This window comes from Mixophyes fleayi, chromosome 6 (genome assembly GCF_038048845.1).
Source record: "Mixophyes fleayi isolate aMixFle1 chromosome 6, aMixFle1.hap1, whole genome shotgun sequence".
Classification (NCBI taxonomy): domain Eukaryota; kingdom Metazoa; phylum Chordata; class Amphibia; order Anura; family Limnodynastidae; genus Mixophyes; species Mixophyes fleayi.
In genome coordinates, this window is record NC_134407.1 from 51,351,268 (window position 1) to 51,373,196 (window position 21,929).

The 21,929-nt window shown below is 43.6% G+C and overlaps 1 protein-coding gene across 1 annotated transcript; it reads right to left on the reverse strand.

The window, feature by feature from the left end:
* Positions 1 to 1,644: 1,644 nt before the first annotated feature.
* Positions 1,645 to 16,592, reverse strand: KIFBP (kinesin family binding protein). Its single transcript, XM_075216472.1, has 8 exons — positions 16,215 to 16,592; positions 13,912 to 14,010; positions 12,291 to 12,370; positions 11,886 to 12,069; positions 11,636 to 11,729; positions 5,515 to 5,627; positions 3,650 to 4,533; positions 1,645 to 2,226 (listed from the first exon to the last, which is right to left on the reverse strand). Exons 1-7 carry the CDS (start codon positions 16,554 to 16,556, stop codon positions 3,658 to 3,660), a joined length of 1,788 nt encoding a protein of 595 aa, XP_075072573.1. The 5' UTR covers positions 16,557 to 16,592; the 3' UTR covers positions 1,645 to 2,226; positions 3,650 to 3,657.
* Positions 16,593 to 21,929: the final 5,337 nt, after the last annotated feature.

The following is a 21,929-nucleotide window of genomic DNA, read 5'->3' on the forward strand; positions in this document are numbered from 1 at the left end:
ATCTGTCTGGTGTTTATATGTTCTCCCCATGTTTGTTTGTGTTGTCAAAGAGGTACTGGTAGGTTAATTGGCTTCTGATTAAATTAACATTAGTGTGTGTCCATCTGGCAGGGAATACAGATTCTAAGCTCAACAGGTGCATGAACTATTGTGAACGATTATTCTCTATAAAGCACTATATAATATGTGGGCACAATATAAATTATTCTTAATTATAATAGTGTTAGGTCTAGGAAATTGATGCTTGTAGTGCTGTGTGAATTTAAGGTTTAGCCTGTTTTGGTTTAGGTGTGGAATGAATTTGAGATTCAATTCTGTTCCTTCCCATATAAGTATGTCATCTATGTTGTGTTTCCAGAGTCTTATGTGTTATCTGTGCAGATAACATTTTCCACCCCGTGTTCATAGAAGAATTGTCACAATGTTGGTTCCTATTACGGTTCCTTGTGTTTTTAGGTAGTATGTTTGTATGTTTGTTATGAACTTTTCATTTTTATATTATGAAAACCACACACATTTATTAGTACATTTGAAACTCATTCTCTCTCCAAGATTTGAAATGATATGTACATCTCTGAATGTCTAAAATTCATAGGACGTTTTTAATGTTTATCCAGCTGAATCCAATAATTTATTGATTTTGAGTCTAATACTGACTGACTCTGAAAAATAACTATGTTTTGTTGCTCATTATCATTTATGAAGCCTTATAACCTCTACATATCCTTTATTTTCCATATTATTCCTGTATGTGTGAGACATGGCTCTAGTGCCATCTACTGGCTAAAGTAATAACGGTTTGGTTATTCATTACAAGTAAAAGGAGTAGTTAATGTGTTATAAACAATGATCTTTGAAAATAAATCCTCCCAACAATCACATGTGGAAGCGTAATCCTTTGTTCTCTGCTATTTGGTAAATGGACCTATTTTTAACAGATATTCCCTAACATAAGAATTTATGTTATAAGGCAGACTAAGAAAGAAGTAAATAAAAGTTGAATATAGAACGGAATATGTAAAAGGTGTTTGTAATATTGTAATTATAATGAAAAGTGGATGTAGATGTATGATTTTGCCTTTATAGATACTAAAAAAAATGATATCCTGCCATATAAATTGACACTCTGGACTAATGAACTCACTCTATAAAAATGTTAAATTAGGACTATTTGTTGGTGGATATTTCTCCATTGTAGATTTCCAAGTTATGTATTCACATATTCATATAAAGCACAAGTATGCTCTCTGCTTTGCTTTATAGGTTTGGGGAGTCAGTATATTAAAAGTATAGAGAGAGAAACAATGAAGGTTCGATAGGTGGAAGTGGGGTAAAGAGGGGAGCTCTATAATATTTAAAGCACTATACCATTTATTGCATTGATATATTCTATTTTTTTCTTCTCTCCTTGTATTTGTTTGGCATGTATTTATTTGCTTGTACCAAATGTTTGTTATTTTTAAACAAAGTAATTAAAATACAAGATTTTTTATTTTTTTTTAAATAAAACTGACGAGTATACTTTGTTATCGGTCATTACTCTCCGAAATGACCACCTCTCTGTTAGAATGGCTGGAAAGCCAAAGCATTAAGGAAGTTGTTAGTGGCCAGCACCAGGTAGAGGTAATGGAGAAAACATAGAAACAGAAATAAACTATTTATTCACACAGGCAGACAGCTGCAGCAAAACAACATAATCCTAAAAAGACAGGAGTATCTTCATCTACAGCATTTGTCCAATCAGCTGAATCAAATTAGATTACAAATCTCATGGCAACATTATATGGAGAATTCATAATGTGGGGGACGTGATCCAAAGGGTATTAACGGTCTGCCAGTCCAGGAAAAATAGGAAAACAACAATTCTTGATAGTTATTATTAACTTTTATTTATAGAATTCCAATATACTTCACAGCACATTGGGAACAAAACAGTCATAAAACAATAGTTACCTTTAATCAATGAATTTTAACATGTCATGTAAATGTAATATATTAATACTTTGTTTTTGTTACAATGCCCTCTAGTAGCCTCTAGTCAGTTTCAACAGCTGCCCACACAGAAACATATATTATTCATTTGTAACATAGGTGCTAACTTGTATCATGCAGTAAGTTATTTTACCTTACACTATATTGATTACAAGTAACTGCTCATCGGATGCAATGCCTTATTTGTCCACAGATACATACTCCCTCGAGTTTCCACGCATTGTCTGTAAGGCACTGAAACACAGAGAGTAACAAAGTAACTGAATAGATTGACAAAGTACTTTGATTAGATCACATGTAGTAAACACAATTACCAATCTGTTTGAGACACCGATTGTGATCGAAATAAAAATGATTTCCAATCAGATTACATGCTTTACAATGCTGAAAACAACCCTTTCATGAAACAGGACCAGAAACAGGAGAATAAAGTCAGAATTGTGTCTTTCTACTTAAATACAGTCATTATATTTAAATGAGACATTAAATCAAATAAGATTTTTATTATGATTATCACTTTACTTATAGGGCGCCTCAAAGGGTCTGTAGTACCACAGAGAGCAAACAACAAAACAGTAAATAGCATTACAGGACAATACAATAAACATAGCAATGCAAATCATGATACAATTTTCAGTAGCCGAACTGGGCGACGAGGTGCAAGCGGGTATAGTAACACACTATAACTAGGAGGAGAGATGGGGCAATGACTTGGCGCAAGCTGAAGGCTGTGCCTATGAGCGTGGAAATAGGACAGGGAGATGTGGAGACCAAGGGCAGAGAGTCCAGGGAGGAGGTGCAAAACAAAGCTGGCGAGAAGGACACTGAGGAGGAGATGGCAAAGAGGAGAGTGGAGGGGAGAAGTCAGGAGATAAGAGGCAGCACGGTGGCGTAGTGGTTAGCACTTCTGCCCTACAGCACTGGGGTCATGAGTTCAATTCCCGACCATGGCCTTATCTGTGAGGAGTTTGTATGTTCTCCCCGTGTTTGCGTGGGTTTCCTCCAGGTGCTCCGGTTTCCTCCCACACTCCAAAAACATACCAGTAGGTTAATTGGCTGCTAACAAATTGACCCTAGTGTATGTTAGGGAATCTAGACTGTAAGCCCCAATGGGGCAGGGACTGATGTGAATGAGTTCTCTGTACACCGCTGCGGAATTAGTGGCGCTATATAAATAAATGGTGATGATGATGATGATAAGAGACAGAGTTAGAGCTGGGTTGCCCTTTATGATTAAGTAGTAAAGAGAAGTGCTAGAAACAGTCTCTCCACATGATTATTCATATTCAAAGTTAAAGAAAAAAAAAAGAGAAATAGAAAATATGAGTAATGTCTGCAACTCACAGGAACAGAAAAATTCTGCAATGAAAACAGGTCAAATACATCTCAAACCAATGCTGCCAATTATACATGCTGATTCCATCATTACACATTCCCTCCCACCTAACTGAATGATCTCAATGGGAGAACAAGTTCGATAACACACTGCATGCAAAATAAAAATGTGCAATACCTAACAAATACTGAAAAACAAATTGACAGAAAATAATAAACAAATACAAAATAATGAAAAAACAAAAAAAGCATTTAGTGAACTTGTACATTTCTGCCTTTGCGAATTGGACTTAATACATTACTTTAAAGAATGCAAACTCACACTATTGTTTAGGAGGAGGATAACTGCAGCCTGAGCCTCTCCATTCTTGCAGGGAGGAGAGACACCATTTCCTTGGTAAGTTCCAACTCTGTTTCCACCGATTTGGCGGCTTCCTCGTGCATTGCACAGTAATCTACAACAAATGAGTAGTAATTTAGACACGTCTGCATGTTTTCCAATTGTTTCTTAGCATCAGAGGTTATGAGTTTTCCATAGAGACGTGCAATGTGGAACTTGGCCACCAATGCAGGCCGAAGGACATCCTCTTCCAGCTTTTCAGGGAACTTCTTATCAGGGCTTCTCAGAGAGTCCAGGAACATCTCATAGAACCTAATTGCTGACTGCGCCAGAATGTTGATTTTTTTGACTGTGTGAGAGTCCATCTCGTCTAGTTTATTTCCTATTGCGACCTTTAAATCCATCATTACATAATAGGTGTCGGCCAACTCGAACTGGAGCTGTCTACAAACCAGCAAGTAGTATTGAGGGTTTAATTCTTTACATAACGGTTCGAGCATATCTATCCTACGTTTATGCATTTTGCACCGCCGTTCGTAATCCTCCTCAAAAAAAGTCAGAACCTGAAACAGAGTGCTGTGGTCCTGGATTACTTCAATGTGGTCGGTGACGTGTCCATCCAGCTGAAAATATTCCTTGGCATCATTTATATAATTCTGCCCTACTAGGAAGACTTCCCTAGCTTCGTTGAAATCTAGTGGAAGTGAACAGTCCACTTTTTCCTCTGCAGCTAAAATGGAATCATAGATGTCATTGGACCCAAAAAGGACAGCCTTCTTCCGACCCTTCTCCTTCTCATCTTCTTCCTTTCTACGCTCAGCCTTAAGTTCATCTTGAAGGTCAACGTCAAGTTCCCCTATACTGTCCTATGACAGAAAGCAAGGAAGAATTAAACCAGAGGCTGTTAATGCCACATGTAAAGCAATTCAAGGTGAAGTGACATCTATAAACATTCAGAGACATAAATGTCAAAGTTCCAAAGTCATGACACAAATTTGACTATTTGAAATGCTATTAAGCTTTCTTTTCTTGCTGAGCCCCCAGTATCTAGTGAAATGTTGCATGCGTTACATTGGGGGATACAGACAAAGATACATACTAGGTAGATATACTTCTGCACATGGCACTTAGTTAAAGAGGTTTTCCGCCTTGGAATAACTAATTTATTGGCTTGTACAAGCAATGTTTTTTTTCCATCTGTATTCTGCAGCCATGTATTTACATTGGCAGACTAAACGGTTTGTTTTCATTGCTCTGGGTGAAGACTCTGTTGTACTCTGTTCATTGGGTACAGTTGTATCCAGAGAGCAGCTTTGTCATAATGCCAGGGAAACTAAAATAAACTTCCGCATGATATACATAATAGGGTTCAAATAGGAATTCTGACATGCGTAGAATAAATGCTTCACCCACAATCACAGCCTTATCTGACCTAGTTCTATAAGGTTTCAAAAATTCATATTAACAAGAGCATTTTTTTTTTATTATTTTTTTTAGCGATAACTTTTATTCTAGACATCAACATCTTCCTGTAAATGCGACTTTACATTAATGGCATAATGCACACAATGCTGGTGGGCAGAACTTAAATATACAAGATTTAAAACCGTACTATCACTTGGTAAAAGATTTTACTAACAATACAGGATTTCAGCAGACTGACGCTTGTGATTGGTTCTTCCGACACCACCCCCTCTGCTGCCATTTAAAGTTTGTGAGCTACATTGATTTGCGGGTTCTGCATGTAGTAGCCCCGGGGAAACTAGCTTGCAGGAAAAGGTGGGATGTTAGTAAAATCTCTTACTAGGTGGTAGAGTAGTTTTAGTAATGCTTGACAGAAATTTTACCTCAAGCTTTTTGCGTGCATCCTGCAATAAATTGAGACAATATTTCACCCAGCATCTCGCTAGGTCAGCCTTTTTTTGTGTTAGAAGCTCGAGACGCTCCTGTTCTGTTTCAGCTGTATAAAAGAAAAGAAAAATAGCTGGAAATACAGACACAATCACAATATTGTCAAACCCCACTATCCAGAGCTAATACAGTACCCAGAAAACCCTGAGAGATTAAGATTATTTTCCTGCTTAAAGCATAAAACTTTACAGACCAGTATAATATAGCAGATCTATAAAAAGGTGCTATATAATCCACTAGTATTCACATTACTAGCTATAGATGTTTTTTTTGTTTTTCCCTGTACTGTAGACCAGGAAGCAGCAATTATGTTTAAATAACCAAAATCCATGAGAATGTAATCCACCATTAGGAACCAGTGAGATCAATTCATGATCAATAGAGATATGGTGCTTGCAGCCAAGTTAATTGAAAGGCTGCATTCTCATGAATACTGGTTCAACAGAACAAAAAGTCTGCCTCCACTGTGTATAGATGGCAGGTAGCCAAATGAAGACGGACAGGATGTGCCGAATGTGTAGTTTTAGATTCCAATTACCAAACCGTGCAAGTCGAGAAGCAAGCTACAAATCCAACATTTAATCAGTAGCCTAAACCGGCAACTAGCCCCACATAGCATTGGCCCTGATTATATCCAACTAGACACAAGAACACTAAAAAAAAATGCTAATAGGTAACAAAAAAAACAAACAAAAAAAAATGGGATTTTTATACTTACGTAAAATCCATTTCTCTTAATCCGTTGGGGGACACCGGGACCTTGGGGTATAGAGTAGGACAGGCAAAACGCTGGCACTTTAACTTCTAGTTAAAACAAAAAGCTCTGGTTCCACCCCCTCTATACCCCACCTCCTGCTAGAGGCCAGTCTATGTTTAACCAAGCCCACAGAAAGGGAGATAGAGAGAACCAAAGAAAAGAGAATAAACTTAACACAACATTCTCTTAACAATCAAACAACATGTCAAACAGAAGGAGAAACCAGAGCGTTAAGGGTGGGCGCCCGGTGTCCCCCAACGGATTAAGAGAAACGGATTTTACGTAAATATAAAAATCCCATTTTCTCTTAACATCTCTTGGGGGACACCGGGACCTTGGGGACATCCCAAAGCTGTCTCACGGGAGGGAACGCTCAGAAGAAACGGCCCGAAGCACCTTTCTCCCAAAACTTGCATCCCTAGAGGCAAATACATTAAATCTGTAAAACTTTGTGAAACTGTGTACAGAAGACCACGTGGCCGCTTTACACAACTGTTCACTGGAGGCACCATGGCGTGCCGCCCAGGAAGCACTTACAGATCTTGTAGAATGCGCCCGTAGATTATATGGGACAGGCTCCCCAGCCCCACTGTAAGCCTGGCGGATAACAGCCGTAATCCACCTAGCAATGGTCACCTTAGAAGCTGGCCAGCCTCTTTTGTGAGCATCATAAAGAATAAAAAAATCCTCAGTTTTACGGAACTTGTGAGATCTTTTAACATAAATTTGCAAGGCACGAACAACATCTAGATAACAAATAGAGTCATCGTTATTGGAAGACGAGGAATCAGTTAGAGCCGGAATAACAATGTCCTGATTCAAATGAAACTTAGATATAACCTTAGAGAGGAAGGAGGGCTTAGTTCGAAGAACTGCCCTATTCTCACGAAACACTAGCAGAGGAGGCTTGCAAGACAAAGCCGCAAGCTCTGAAACTCTGCGTGCCGTAGAAATGGCCAAAAGAAAATCAGTTTTCAAAGTTAGAAATTTGAAATCCACCGAATTCAAGGGTTTAAATGGTGGATGCTGTAAAGCCCTCAACACCAGATTCAAATCCCACGGCGGAAGCGGAGGGATATAAGGAGGTTGAACATGGAGAACACCCTGAATGAAAGTCTGCACGTCAGGTATAATAGCAAGTTTTCGCTGAAAGAAAATTGAAAGAGCTGACACCTGACCCTTAAGAGAACTAAGACGCAAACCTGCATCCAAACCATCCTGCAGAAACCTGAGTAACCTGGCCAGACGAAAAGAAGATGTAGGATATCCCTTCTTCTCGCACCAACCAATATATGTCCTCCAGACTCAATGATATATCTTGGCTGAAGCCGGCTTTCGAGCACGGAGCATGGTCTGAACCACCCGGCTCGAAAAACCCTTAGCCCTTAGGATTCTGGCTTCAACAGCCACACCGTTAAAGCCAGACGATGCAAACCCTGATGACAAAAAGGGACCCTGGGGTTATGGGCGTATTGGCAACCGCCACGACCGACCTCCTGCCATGAAGAGTACCAAGCCCTGCAAGGCCAATCCGGCGCTACTAGAAGCACTGGAACACCCTCTCTCCACCTTTTTCAGTACTCGTGGAAGCATGGTTATCAGAGGAAAAAGGTATACAAAGCGGTACTTCCAAGGGAAGGACATAGTGTCTACCGCGACTGCACCGGGATCTCTTGCACGGGAACCTTGTGATTCAACCGATATGCCATCATGTCGACATCCAGTTGACCCCATTTCACCCCATTTCACCACTAACTGTTGAAACACCTCCGGATGAAGAGACCATTCCCCTGGATGCAGAGTCTGCCTGCTTAGGAAGTCTGCTTCCCAATTTTCTATTCCGGGAATGAAGACGGCAACGAGTGCCGAAACGTGAGCTTCGGCCCACAGAAATATCCTGCGAGTCTCCCTCATGGCCAAAGGACTCCTGGTGCCGCCCTTCTGGTTGAGATATGCCACTGCCGTGACATTGTCCGATTGGATCTTTACTGGCTTTCCCTGCAGCAAGTGTTGCGCACTTCTTAGAGCGTGAAACACTGCGAGCAGTTCCAAGACTTTTATTGGAAGTTTGGACTGTTTGTGAGTTCAAAGCCCCTGAAACTGAGCCTGAAGACATACAGCCCCCAAACCCTGAAGGCTGGCGTCTGTTGCTATCAGAATCCAATTCCAAATTGAAGACAAGCGGCCCCTGGTGAGATTCTGCCTGTGTAGCTACCAGATCAGCGACTGGCGCGTCTGTGGAGACAGGCGAAAAACCTGACTCGCCAGATTGCAATGAGATTTGTTCCATTGCGACAGAAGTTCCAACTGAAACTGTCATGCATGGAACTGAGCAAACTGGATTGCTTCAAATGACGATACCATCTTGCCCAGAAGCTTCATTGCAAAATGAATGGAAGGTCTCCGTGCCACCAACAGGGATTTCCCCATCCTCTGTAAAGCTAGAATCTTGTCCTGAGGAAATAAGACCCGTCTCAGACGGGTATCGAATAGGAGACCCAGAAACACCATCCATTGGGATGGGAATAACTTGGATTTTTTGAAGTTGATAATCCAACCGTGCGACTCCAGGGTCTGGATTACCACCTGAATATGCAACAGAAGCTTCTGAGAAGAATCTGCCTTTAAAAGCAGATCGTCCAGGTAAGGGATGATTGTAATCTCCTTGGCCCTTAGCAGAGCCGCCATAACCGCCATGATCTTGGTAAAGATACGTGGGGCTGTGGCGAGACCGAACAGGAGAGCCTGAAATTGGAAGTGCTCTGACCGAACCCCAAACATCAGCAGGGACTGATGACCCTTTCAAATAGGCACATGGAGATATGCATCTTTGATGTCTAGAGCCACCATAAATTCTCCCTGTTCCCTGCCGAGAATGACCAAGCGTAAACATTCCATCTTGGAGCTGGGCACTCTGACCCGAGTGTTCAAAGCCTTTAGATTGAGAATCGGTCTGAACGAGCCGTCTGGTTTTGTCACAAGAAAAAGATTGGAATAAAACCCCAAACCTCTTTGAGAATGAGGAACCGGAATAATCACTCCAAAAGACAGAAGGGATTGAATCGCTTCTGTTAAAGCCAATCGCTTTCTCGGACATGACGGAAGCCCTGTGGTGAAGAACAGTCTGGGAGGAAGACCGAGCAGATCGATCCTGTAACCCTGGTTCACCACTCCCCGAATCCAGACATCGGTAGTGGACTGACACCACCGATCCCTGAACCGCAGAAGACGGGCTCCCACCACTGACGACAGTGGAGGAGCAAAAACCCTGTCATGCAGACTGTTTGTCTGCCGGCCTTGCAGCCAGACGTCGCGCAGACCAGGCCTGACGTCCCCGCTGCAAATTCCCTCTAGGAGTGGGTGGCAGACCTCTAGAGGATTGTCCTGAGGAATATTGTCCTCGAGATCTACCTGCGGAACGAAAGGCCCGAAATCTGGACATCCTCTGCTTGGGAACACTGACCGGGAGGAAAGTGCTCTTACCTCCTGTTGCCTGACTAATAAAGGAATTCTGTCCAAACAGAACACCTCCAGAAAAAGGAATGGACTCAGGAGCCTTTTTGGACTCTACATCAGCCTCCCAGGACTTTAGCTGCAACTGCCAAGGCAGAAATGCGCGCTCCAATCGTCCCTGCTTCCATAGCAGCTTCTCCTAAATAATCTGTTGCCCTTTGAATCTGCTCCACTACAGGAAGCAGTTCAGAGGATGGCCTGCTTGCCAACAAACCTTCTGACAATTGTTCCGACCATCGATCAACAGCTTTGTTAACCCATGCTGATGCCAAAGCAGGGCTCAAAGAAGCACCCGCTGCCACAAAAATGGACTTAAGAACGGTCTAGACCTTCCGGTCTGTACCATCCTTAAGAGTGGCCTGGTTAGGCACAGGAATAGTAGTTACCTTTGCCAACCTTGCCACAGCTGCATCCACCTGAGGAAGCGTCTCCCACTTAGCGAGAACTTCAGGGGGAAATGAATAACACGACTGCAGTCGCTTAGTCACCTGAAACTTCCTGTCTGGGGAAGTCCAAGATTTCAACAGCAACTCCTCCAAATGGGGAGAGGCCGGGAAAACAATTTCCCTCTTTTTGCGTCTTTCAAAAAGAGAGGATCCAGAAGCCTCAGGGACTTGTTCCTCAGGAATATCAAGTAGTTGACGCACCGCCTTAATTAACTCTTCCACACTCTGACGATCTGCTGGAACCTCCACCAGAGAAGCCGCATCTATGTCAGAGCCCAGCGGTAACTCACCCTCTTCCTGGGGACCACAATAGAATCAGACTCATGTCCCAGAAGAGATGCCGCCACCCGCTTCCGCTTACGTGAGGAAGACGGTGCGGCTGACTGCATCATCCTCTCCAAGGAGGAAGAGACCACTACCGGACCTTGTACTGAGGATGCCAGACCCTGCACCCATGCAGGTTCTACAGACTGCACTGGAGCAGCAACAGGCAAAACCTGAACTAAGGAAGCAGAATCAGAAGATTGAGCAGCCTGAGACTGTACCTTCTGAGCAAGCAGTTCCACCGGAAAAAAATAGAGACCGAGCCCAAGCAGGCTCCTCCGTGTTTGAACAGACAGCAACTGTTTCACCAGGAGTAGTCTCCGTGGGCCGACAGGAAACACACAGAGCCTGTGTTCCTGGCTGCCCAGACGGTAACTTAACATGACATACAGCACAGGTGAAACTTAACATAGTAGCACCAGCCCTGCCACGTGAAGATTTTTTTCCTCTCAGAAATGTTCAAAGATGGGACAAAAAACAGTACAGTGAAATACACACAATACAGATAACAAGCAGCACACAAACTACAAGAGAAAGTGAGCCTGCAATACAGCCAAAAAGCTCCATAGTGTATAAAAAATACAAAGGCTAAACACACCACCCCCAACCCTTTACCTTACAGTATACAGGATAGAAAAGGGGAGAAGCAGGAGCTTTTAAGATGGCTGCCTATTCAGGTGTCTACACACGAGGAGTGAAAGACTACCACGGGGGAAGTGCACAAGAGTAAAACACTCCCCCCCAGGGCCCAGAGCTTTTTGTTTTAACTAGAAGTTAAAGTGCCAGCGTTTTGCCTGTCCTACTCTATACCCCATACCTATACCTAAACCTAATATTCAAAATTGTTGGTGATTCTAAACTCACCAACAATTATCTGAACCACCACACCATTATCTAGGCTTGACATCACCTATTATGTAAAACCCATACTATATTAAATAGCATTATAGGGGCAGTGTGTGTTTGCGTGTTGTTTATCTTTCAAGCTTTAACTGATAAATTATTAGCATAACATACTTTCCTTAGCAGCTTCAGAGGAAGGTATTGGTCCAGCTTTGCTGAATATGACATTGGCTGCAGCAAGGCAGTGCCTGGCCTCCATATAACATTGCTATGGAAAAAAGTAAATAGAAAAGAGTCATATCTATTTTTGGATTTGGTAAACTAGAAAGGTAAAAATAATAGAGAAAAGAACTAAACAACAACAACATCAAAAAAACCTACATGAAAGCTCTAACACTCATGAAATAAGGTGTAAATGACATACCTTTACTAGATAGTACTGAGATAAGGTGGCAGCATTGATTGCCCAGTCTACTGGGTTATAGCCATCATATTCCAGCTGCCTTTGGAGAGTTGTATGACAGTACTGAGCGGCCTTTTCATCCTGCTTCAATAGTTTGTACACTTGCGCTAGATAGTAAAGAGTATGTGTGTACACTTTCTCAAACCTGAAAGAGGGACCAGGAGTTTTAATTATTGCATTACATACTCCGCATTAAGACATGGGGGTATATTTACTAAACGCAACCAATCAGATTCTAGTTTATTTAGTACATTCTACGAAATGACAGCTAGAATCTGATTGGTTGCTACAGGCAACATCTCCACTTTTTCAAACCCGCAGTTTAGTAAATATACCCCATGGGCACAACATGATAGTAAAACCTACCTCTTTGATCTCTCCTGTTCTGTGAGTTTTTCCTCCTCAGGTTTAAAATGTTCATCAGGATCAACTGGGGGTTTCCCAATCTGTAAGAGATGTTGGATATATACTGCAGGGGAATTGTTTAAAGTGGTGGCTACAACATTATCAGGTTTAGTGCCTACAACACAAACATGCACATTTTGGACCCTGAGGCAGATTAGACCTGGGGTAGAACAAGATGAATGACCATGTTTTGGAAAAAAAACAAAAAAAACATAAAACTGTGACTTCAGGGATTTTTTTTATTAAAGAGATTTTTTATTTATTTTTAAGAGTATTCTGTGCTACAGTTTTTATAACTGGCTTCCACTGTGTTCTTTCCAAGGATTGATCCATGGGGAAGTCAGTGATGAACATACAGCAAAAGCCAGTTTGAAGATGCTTAAATGATGTATTCCACCCAAATATTTTGGGTTGTACATCAATATTACTAATATACTCTACTCAAACGTCAGAGTTACTTCCACCTTTGCATCATAGGAAGCTAAAATATTGATTATTGGTTTCACCAGTCTCAAAGCGTTTAAAAAAATAAACTTAAAAAAAAAAGAAAAAGTAAAAATGACATATATGAAAGAACACACTTAGCATTCTCTTCTCCTATGCATCACATCACTGCTAAGAGATAGTTAATTGCTCCTGCAATTCCTCTCAACAGTCTACATATTTCTGTAGCTGCACCTACTGACTGAGAGATCCAAGTTACAAGTCCATTGTAGCGGTTTACTAAGAGGATGTGCAGGTCAGCATGCAAAATATCCCAAAGCTCCACCAAAGCTTGTTCAAAATAAAGACAGCAATGAAGTCCAGTAATGCAAGGCTTGTACTCGTGCTTTTTATTTGCAAACGTTTAACTAATTAAAGGGGTGACCCACTTTGGAAAGCCTTTCCTCTTCAGTCATCCCCTCTATCCATGTATCATTTTGGTGGGAGTATTTACCTCCATCCACCCCCTGATGGCCTGAACAGAGGCATTTAGAGCTGTGTTTAACGGCCAAGAACACAGTTGTGACTGCAATGGACAGCACTGATTTGGAGGAAACTATATGAATGGAAGTTTTGTAGTGAAGGGAGGACCAGATTAGATGGGATGTTTCACAGTCAGTTATATACTTTCTAGCGGGATGGATGTTCAGATAAGGAGTAATGATGTCTATAGAAAACCACTGTTACAGTGCACAAGAAAGAATGGAACAGGTTTGGAGAAAGTAAGAGGACGTGCTATATTATCCTGCCCCTGTTCAATCATCCACCTTGGGTAAGCACTGTTCTTGCATATCTGATTGCATGTCATGTTTTATAACAAGAATAGTAATCAGGGCCGGCAGTGGCCCAGTGTAGTCACTTTGGTATTTCGCTGCACATATGCCCCCTCCCCCTGTGCTTATTCAGATCCTTGCACTGTTCAGATCAGGGACTTGAAGGCTAAAGGAGATAGCAACCAAGCCGGGGAAAAAAAAGTTTTCATGTGGGTGCGCTGGCTGGGTACCAGGTTTAGAGCCCTCTGCTGTAATTACCATGTTCCTACGGCCTTGGAACTTGTAAACATTACTACAACTTTTCGATAACACATACATTTACTTACCTTTTTCATATATTGACAGTACAAAGATTCAGCAGATTCTAAATAGGTCTGAGCAATGATAATATCTCCTCTGTCAGCCCAAAGAATTCCAAGATTATTCTGTAGAAAGAAACAAGTGTGAGGACTACAGTGTCTAGTCCAGTGTTTCTCAACTCCAGTCCTCAGGACCCCTAACAGTGCATGTTTTCCAGGTGACAAGGGAAATAATTATACCACCTGTGGATCTGTTAGAATGTGTCAGTCAGTAATGAATACAACTGTGCTTAAGCAAGGAGATATGGAAAACATGCACTGTTAGGGGTCCTGAGGACTGGAGTTGAGAAACACTGGTCTAGTCCATAAACTTTTAATGTAGTGTGTAAATTACTGTCTGTAAACAGATGTTACAATAGGCTGGGTGTATATAATTCTGCTACATACAAATCTAACCTTAATTTAAAAACATCAGCTAAATATATTCAACATATACTCCCTAATAGTAGAGGTTGCAGAGTAATCAGTGGATTATACTTGTTAGGGCAGCGGTTCCCAAAGTGTGCGCCGCGGCTCCCAGGGGTGCCGCGGCGCTGTCACTGGGGTGCCGCGACCAGCCAGAGGAAAAATAAAAAACTTACCAATCCGTGCGGCGCCGGGACCCAGCATCCTCCTCTCTCCTGCAGCGCGCCCGACAATCAGTGACAAGCTGCGGAAGAGAGGAGGATGCTGGGTCCCGGCGCCGCGCGGATTGGTACATTTTTTTCTTTTTTTTTCTTTTTCCTCTGGCTGGCCGCGGCGGAGGGGGGGCGGAGGGGGGGCAGAGTGGCGGTAGAGTGAGAGAGGAGCATAGAGAAAGGGGCAGAGAGTGTCAGAGAGAGGGGGGCAGAGTGAGAGAGGGTGGCAGAGAGAGGGGCAGAGAGTGGCAGGGGGCAGAGTGAAAGTGGCAGAGAGAGTGGCAAAGTGAGAGGGGGCAGCGGAGACAGCTTGAGAGGGGGCAGAGGGGCAGCGTGAGACAGGGCAAAGGGGCAGCATGAGAGAGGGCAAAGGGGCAGCATGAGAGAGGGCAGTGAGAGGGCAGACTGGGCAGCGTGAGAGAAGGCGCATGAGAGAGGGCAGAGTGAGAGGAGGCAGCGTGAGAGAGGGCAAAGGGGCAGAGTGAGAGGAGGCAGCGTGAGAGAGGGCAAAGGGGCAGAGTGAGAGGAGGCAGCGTGAGAGGGGGCAGAGAGTGAGAGGAGGCAGCGTGAGAGGGGGCAGAGAGTGAGAGGAGGCAGCGTGAGAGGGGGCAGACGGGCCAGCGTGAGAGGGGGCAGGCGGGCCAGCGTGAGAGGGGGCAGGCGGGCCAGCGTGAGAGGGGGCAGGCGGGCCAGCGTGAGAGGGGGCAGGCGGGCCAGCGTGAGAGGGGGCAGGCGGGCCAGCGTGAGAGGAGGCAGACGGGCCAGCGTGAGAGGGGGCAGACGGGCCAGCGTGAGAGGGGGCAGACGGGCCAGCGTGAGAGGGGGCAGACGGGCCAGCGTGAGAGGGGGCAGACGGGCCAGCGTGAGAGGGGGCAGAGTGACTGGATGCAGAGGGGGCAGAGTGTGTGGAGATGAAGGAGGTCACAGTGTGAGTTAGTTGTCAATTATTCTTTGACAGAAATATAATTGAAAAAAATACATAAAAATATTATTTTTTCTTGGATCTATGCGTATTATTTTTGCATACAACTAAATAAGTATTTCTGTCCTGACCTAAATACTTATTACGTTTTTTTGACCCAACTACTTCTAAAACAGGACTGCTCAGTAATTATTTTGGATGGGTGCCTTGAAAAAATTATGGATACTCTAAGGGTGCCGCAAACTGTAAACGTTTGGGAACCACTGGCTTGGGGGCTTCATCCAACAGGCAGGTATCAGCGGCGCACGGAGGATTGTCGAGGGGGGGTTCCCCTCACCGTCGACCCCCCCCCCCCAAAAAAACCCGAGAGAGAGCTGCTGCGCTCAGTTTCGTCAGCGCTGTCCTATACAGCAGCCGCGGCGCTGTCTAAGAAACGTCTGCGGTGGTGCTGTATACACAGTGGCCCCTCACACACACATATACAATACAGCACCGCCGCGGACGCTTCTTTGACAGCGCCGCGGCTGCTGTATAGGACAGTGCAGTTATAGTGGCCACTTAGTTAGCGCAGGAGGGGTTTCTAGAGACTCAGAAACCCCCCCTACGTGCGCCACTGGGTATGTGGTATTAAACTAGATGGGTGACAGTGTGGGCTTATGGAAGTAGGGGGACCACCCAGTGATGTGTTATGTTAGGTCCCTGTCTATCATATATACTGTGCACATATATACCTGAGCCTGGGTATAGGTGGAAACACAGTCGTGTGACATCCGGAATCTTTCCACCATGCCCACTGCCTTCACCAGATGCTCCTCTCCTGCTGACATCTCCTCTGTCTCCGTGTGATTGACACCAAGCCGAAACTCAATCACAGCCAGCCGGGCTGCCAGGAGCCGCTCCTCATCCTCCTCCTCGGCCCCCGGGCCCAGCAAGGCTCGCACTTCCCGCAGTAACTCCCTGGCACGGTACTTGGAGCGGTACGGCTCCGTCTCCGGATCGGTCTTGGACTCCAGCTCGGACGCAGTCATCGCCCGTTGGTATGTATCACACACAAGCTGCCAGTTGTCGGCCATGTTGCTCCTCACAAGGGACGTCCGCGAAATACGGCAGGGAGGCGACTTTGCAGCAACGTAGACAGACTATAGTTTACAGAGCAGTCCCTCCGTGTACCGCTGGGGCCGCTGTATCACCGCTTCTTAGGAAGGGATGTCCTCTATACTTCACAACATTCTCAAACATTGCAAATCTAATGCACAGTATTCTTTGAATGGACTGTGGAGCGCTACAATCTACATCATGCCATGTTTATTGACTTTTTTTTTTGTATTTTTCACGTTTAAAATATTCATCACTACCTGTCAACCTATAACACAATAAATAGAATAGATTGTAACAATTATATTAAACTTGCGGAAAATAAATTATATTGGTCAGCATTGAAAAATAGGGACATGCCCAGGGATATAGTTTTTGAGGAACAAATCTTTAAAACCTCTGTATTTAACTACAAAATAGGATCAGCTCATAACTGTGCATCATAACATGTCAGCTAACAAACCAACTTGGCTAAAACATAATATTAACAAAAAAAAATTGTAAGAAATGACTAATATTAGTAGCGCTTAATGAGCAAGGACATGTAGTACTTTTGTGACCAGACTAGAGGGAGGAGGGGAGGTCACTAGACTAGAAATGAAAGCCTAAGTTCTGGGTGTAATGATACACTATATGGACAAAAGTATTCAGACAAAACAACAACAAATTTGCTGACAGGCGCCAATCAAACAGTGCAAATCTTTCAGGTCAAACTAAAATACTGAATGACATATACTAGAAGATAGGACAGTACTCTATCTAAAAAACAAAAACAATAATGAATATATATATACCCAAAACTGGGTGAGGACAAGAAATAAGTTCATGTAACAGTTCTTCAATATCCTAAAATCCAAAAATCCAACGGGATGTAGGCGGATGTTCCGTAGAGTTTCCAATTATTTCATACCTTTTCCGTTGATATACATAGGAAGAAACAGAATACAAAACATAGTGCAGCCTGTAGATCGAATAAGATGATGTAAAATGCCCCTTTAGTGCCCGTGTGCTGATAATAGAGGCATAGAACACCACGTGATCTGGAGAATATTCTTAACCCCTAAAGGGTTTACACTCACCAGATGGCATAAGAAACCAGGCCTCTACATAAATCCCACTCGTCCTATAGAGTAAATCTTCCAAAACGAGAATCTACTCAACCACAATTAGATCAAAAAAAGAAAGAAATTCTCCATAGTGTAAAATCAATAACACAATTTATTTGAATATTGTATAAAACTTCATAACGTAAAAAATGTATTACAAAACGCCAGGCCAAGCCCAAAAAACGGGGATAGATGGACCCTTACCGTCCCTAAACTTGAAAACGAGCGTGGCAAACGATGATACTCAGCGAGCCGTGTCCCGGGCAAACACTCTCACAATTCCAGCTTGATAAACAAGAAACAGGTTCGCCAAAGGCAATCATCCGCTGGGCGCTTCTGACGTCACAAATCCCCAGTCAGCCAACGCGTTTCGGCTCGCCTGGAGCCTTTGTCAAGGTGCATGAGGGGGGTTCTGAGTGAAGGCTCCTTATATACTCTAAGGGGCACATTTATCATTAATCGGCAAAAGTGAGAAATAGTTATCAATCCTTATCGCAAGGATAAGGATTGAACTATTTCTCAAATTTATTAAAAAGGGGTCACAGAAACAGCAGTTCCGATAAACTGCTGTTTCTGTGATAGAAAAAATCACACTTACCCCCCTCTTCGGATGCGCTGTCTCGGGATCTCCTCTTCGTTCCTTTTCTTCATTCAATTGCGCATGTGCAGTGCACATGCGCACAAAGTCCCTGCTCTGTCTCTGCAACGATAGTTGCAGAGAGAGAGCGCTGAGTGACAGGGAGGGATCATGTGATCCCTCCACACATGCGCTGTCCCGCTCTGCTCTCCGGAGCAGAGCTGGACATAACGAAGAAGAAAAGCTTCAGCAACATAACAAGTTCCCGAAAAATATTTTTCGGGACTTGTTAAATGGCGGCCCCGAGCAGTCACCATTCTGTTGTATGATGAATGCTCGCAAAAACGAAGTGCAGAGAAAATGACTCCTTTTCAAGATTCAACAGTGCGATGGGCCTTTCATAAATGTCAATTTGACACTTCGCTTACCTATTTACACGGTAAGTGCACGATAGTGCAATACCGTGAATTGTTAAATATGCCCCTAAGTTCACACACTTCACTTTATAGACGATAAAAACATATCTCATACTGATCCATGCGAAAAAGATAATAAAGATATATACAAAAATATAAAATACAATTATAATAATAAATAATAAATTTATAATAATAAAAAATATAACAACCATGAAAATAGTAGAGGGCTCCCATCCACCTCTTGGCCAGAGATAATGCTGCTTAGTTTCACACATACATCATATTGTAGTAAACCCACATAGGATTAATCTGAATAAAAACAGAAAACTAGTCATCTGTAAGGAACCACTTAAGTTCAAAATCATGGTTAAGACCTTCTGGGGCTAAAGTCCCCAAATTATAAATCCATCTCATCTCACGCTTAGCAAGAGATATAGAAGTGTTTCTCTGTCTCCAATTACCTTCTATCTTATCTATCGCTAAAAAATTCTTTAAGCCGCTCCCCGCACATTTATGATGGCTTTTGAAATGAGAGGACACAGAATGATTTTCATATCCCTTCCTGATGTTGCGTAGGAGTTCAGACAATCTGACCTTTAATGGACGAGAACAGAGCCGGATGTACACCCCATGGGGCCCTAGGCAAGATATCGGTTTGGGCCCCCCGCCCCCTTCACACACACAGTGGCCCCTCACACACACATAATACACACAGACAGTGGCCCCTCACACACACATAATACACACAGACAGTGGCCCCTCACACACACATGATACACACAGACAGTGGCCCCTCACACACACATAATACACACAGACAGTGGCCCCTCACACACACACACACACACACACACACACACACACACACACATAATACACACAGACAGTGGCCCCTCAGACACACATAATACACACAGACAGTGGCCCCTCACACACACATAATACACACAGACAGTGGCCCCTCACACACACATAATACACACAGACAGTGGCCCCACACACACACATAATACACACAGACAGTGGCCCCTCACACACACACATAATACACACAGACAATGGCCCCTCACACACACACACATAATACACACAGACAGTGGCCCCTCACACACACATAATACACACAGACAGTGGCCCCTCACACACACATAATACACACAGACAGTGGCCCCTCACACACACACATAATACACACAGACAGTGGCCCCTCACACACACACACACACACACACACACACATAATACACACAGACAGTGGCCCCTCACACACACATAATACACACAGACAGTGGCCCCTCACACACACATAATACACACAGACAGTGGCCCCTCACACACACAGTGGCCCCTCACACACACACATAATACACACAGACAGTGGCCCCTCACACACACACATAATACACACAGACAGTGGCCCTTTACACACACACATAATACACACAGACAGTGGCCCCTCACACACACATAATACACACAGACAGTGGCCCCTCACACACACATAATACACACAGACAGTGGCCCTTCACACACACATAATACACACAGACAGTGGCCCCTCACACACACACAATACACACAGACAGTGGCCCCTCACACACACACATAATACACACAGACAGTGGCCCCTCACACACACATAATACACACAGACAGTGGCCCCTCACACACACATAATACACACAGACAGTGGCCCCTCACACACACATAATACACACAGACAGTGGCCCCTCACACACACATAATACACACAGACAGTGGCCCCTCACACACACATAACACACACTATTAATATACTACCCTACCCCTCCCCCAATTTACATTTTTCCATCTAGGAGCTGTGGAGTCTTCATCCCCTTCACACATGGGACGGCACCTGTCATGTGGTGCACGTCCCATGTGACACAGAGGGAGACCAGCCACCACACTTGCCCAGTGTGGCCCCTCCCCTGACTCGCAGAAGTCGCAGGGAAGGGGGGGGTTGTGGGGTGCCGCGAGTCGGGGGAGGGGACGTTTTTTTGGGTTTTTTTCAAATTGCTCCTGGGCCCCCGAGAGCCGCTAGGCCCTAGGCAGGTGCCTAGGTTGCCTATCGGTAAATTTGGCCTTGGACGAGAAGTACGCCCTACATAAAAGAGGCCGCATTTACACTCCAACAAGTATATCACATTTGGAGTGTTGCAACTCAAAATAGTTTTAATAGAATATTTACGACCCTTCACTTCAAAATCAGAGATTTTATTCTTCTGATCTGAAAAGGTAGTTTTGCATGCTGCACAAAGTCCCCACTGATAGAATGAAATTGGAATTAAACAATATGTTTGAGAGATATAGAGAGAAGGGAGTTTTGGATGTTGAGACTATTGAGTTTCTTACAATAGCTTATCCAGATACTCCTGTTCTGTACATTCTACCTAAAGTCCACAAGGATGCCCAGAATCCTCCAGGACGCCCGATTGTGGCCGGGACTAAATCTTTGACATCTAACCTGTCCCAGTGGGTTGATCATTACTTACAACCCCTAGTGATTAAAAATCACGTTCCATAGTGTGGCTGTGGATCCGTCCGTCCTCCTCCCCTCACCTCTATGGCTGCTGTATCCGGCAGCAGAAATAAGGATTATTGTGAGGCTGCTACTGTGTGTAGGTCAGTGTGGGGGGGGGGGGGGGGCCTGCTAAAGTGTGTGTAGGACAGGAGGGATGGGCTGCTGCCAAAGTGTGGAATGGGGAGGTCTTAATACATTATGTGATATGAGGGGAGGGAGGGGGACTGTCTTAATAGTACATGGGTGGGAGGTAGGCTATTGATTACATGGTGGAGTTTATGTTGGGGTTAAATTTTTAATGGGTGCTATTATTTGTAGGGCAATTTAATTTATTGGTGGGGTATTTAATTTAATACCGGGGCCTATTAAATTAATATGGGATGAAGGGACCTTTAATGCTGGGGTGATTTGGGGCTATTAATTGAATGTGGAGCAGAGTTTGGGGAGGAGGGCTACCTATTAAATGTGAATATTAATTTAATACTGGGGATAGGTGTGGGAAATGGTTATATTAAACATAAATGCTATTAAATTATTGCTGGGGCTTTTTGGATGGAGGGAAATAGGTTTATTTATTAAATGTGAGTACTGTTATTTTAATGTTGGGGCTAGAGGGAAGCCTAATAATTAAATGTGGGTGCTATTGATATAATGCTAGGGCTGGTTGGAGTTTTCTAAACTTCATGTACCTATTTTTCTCCAAAATA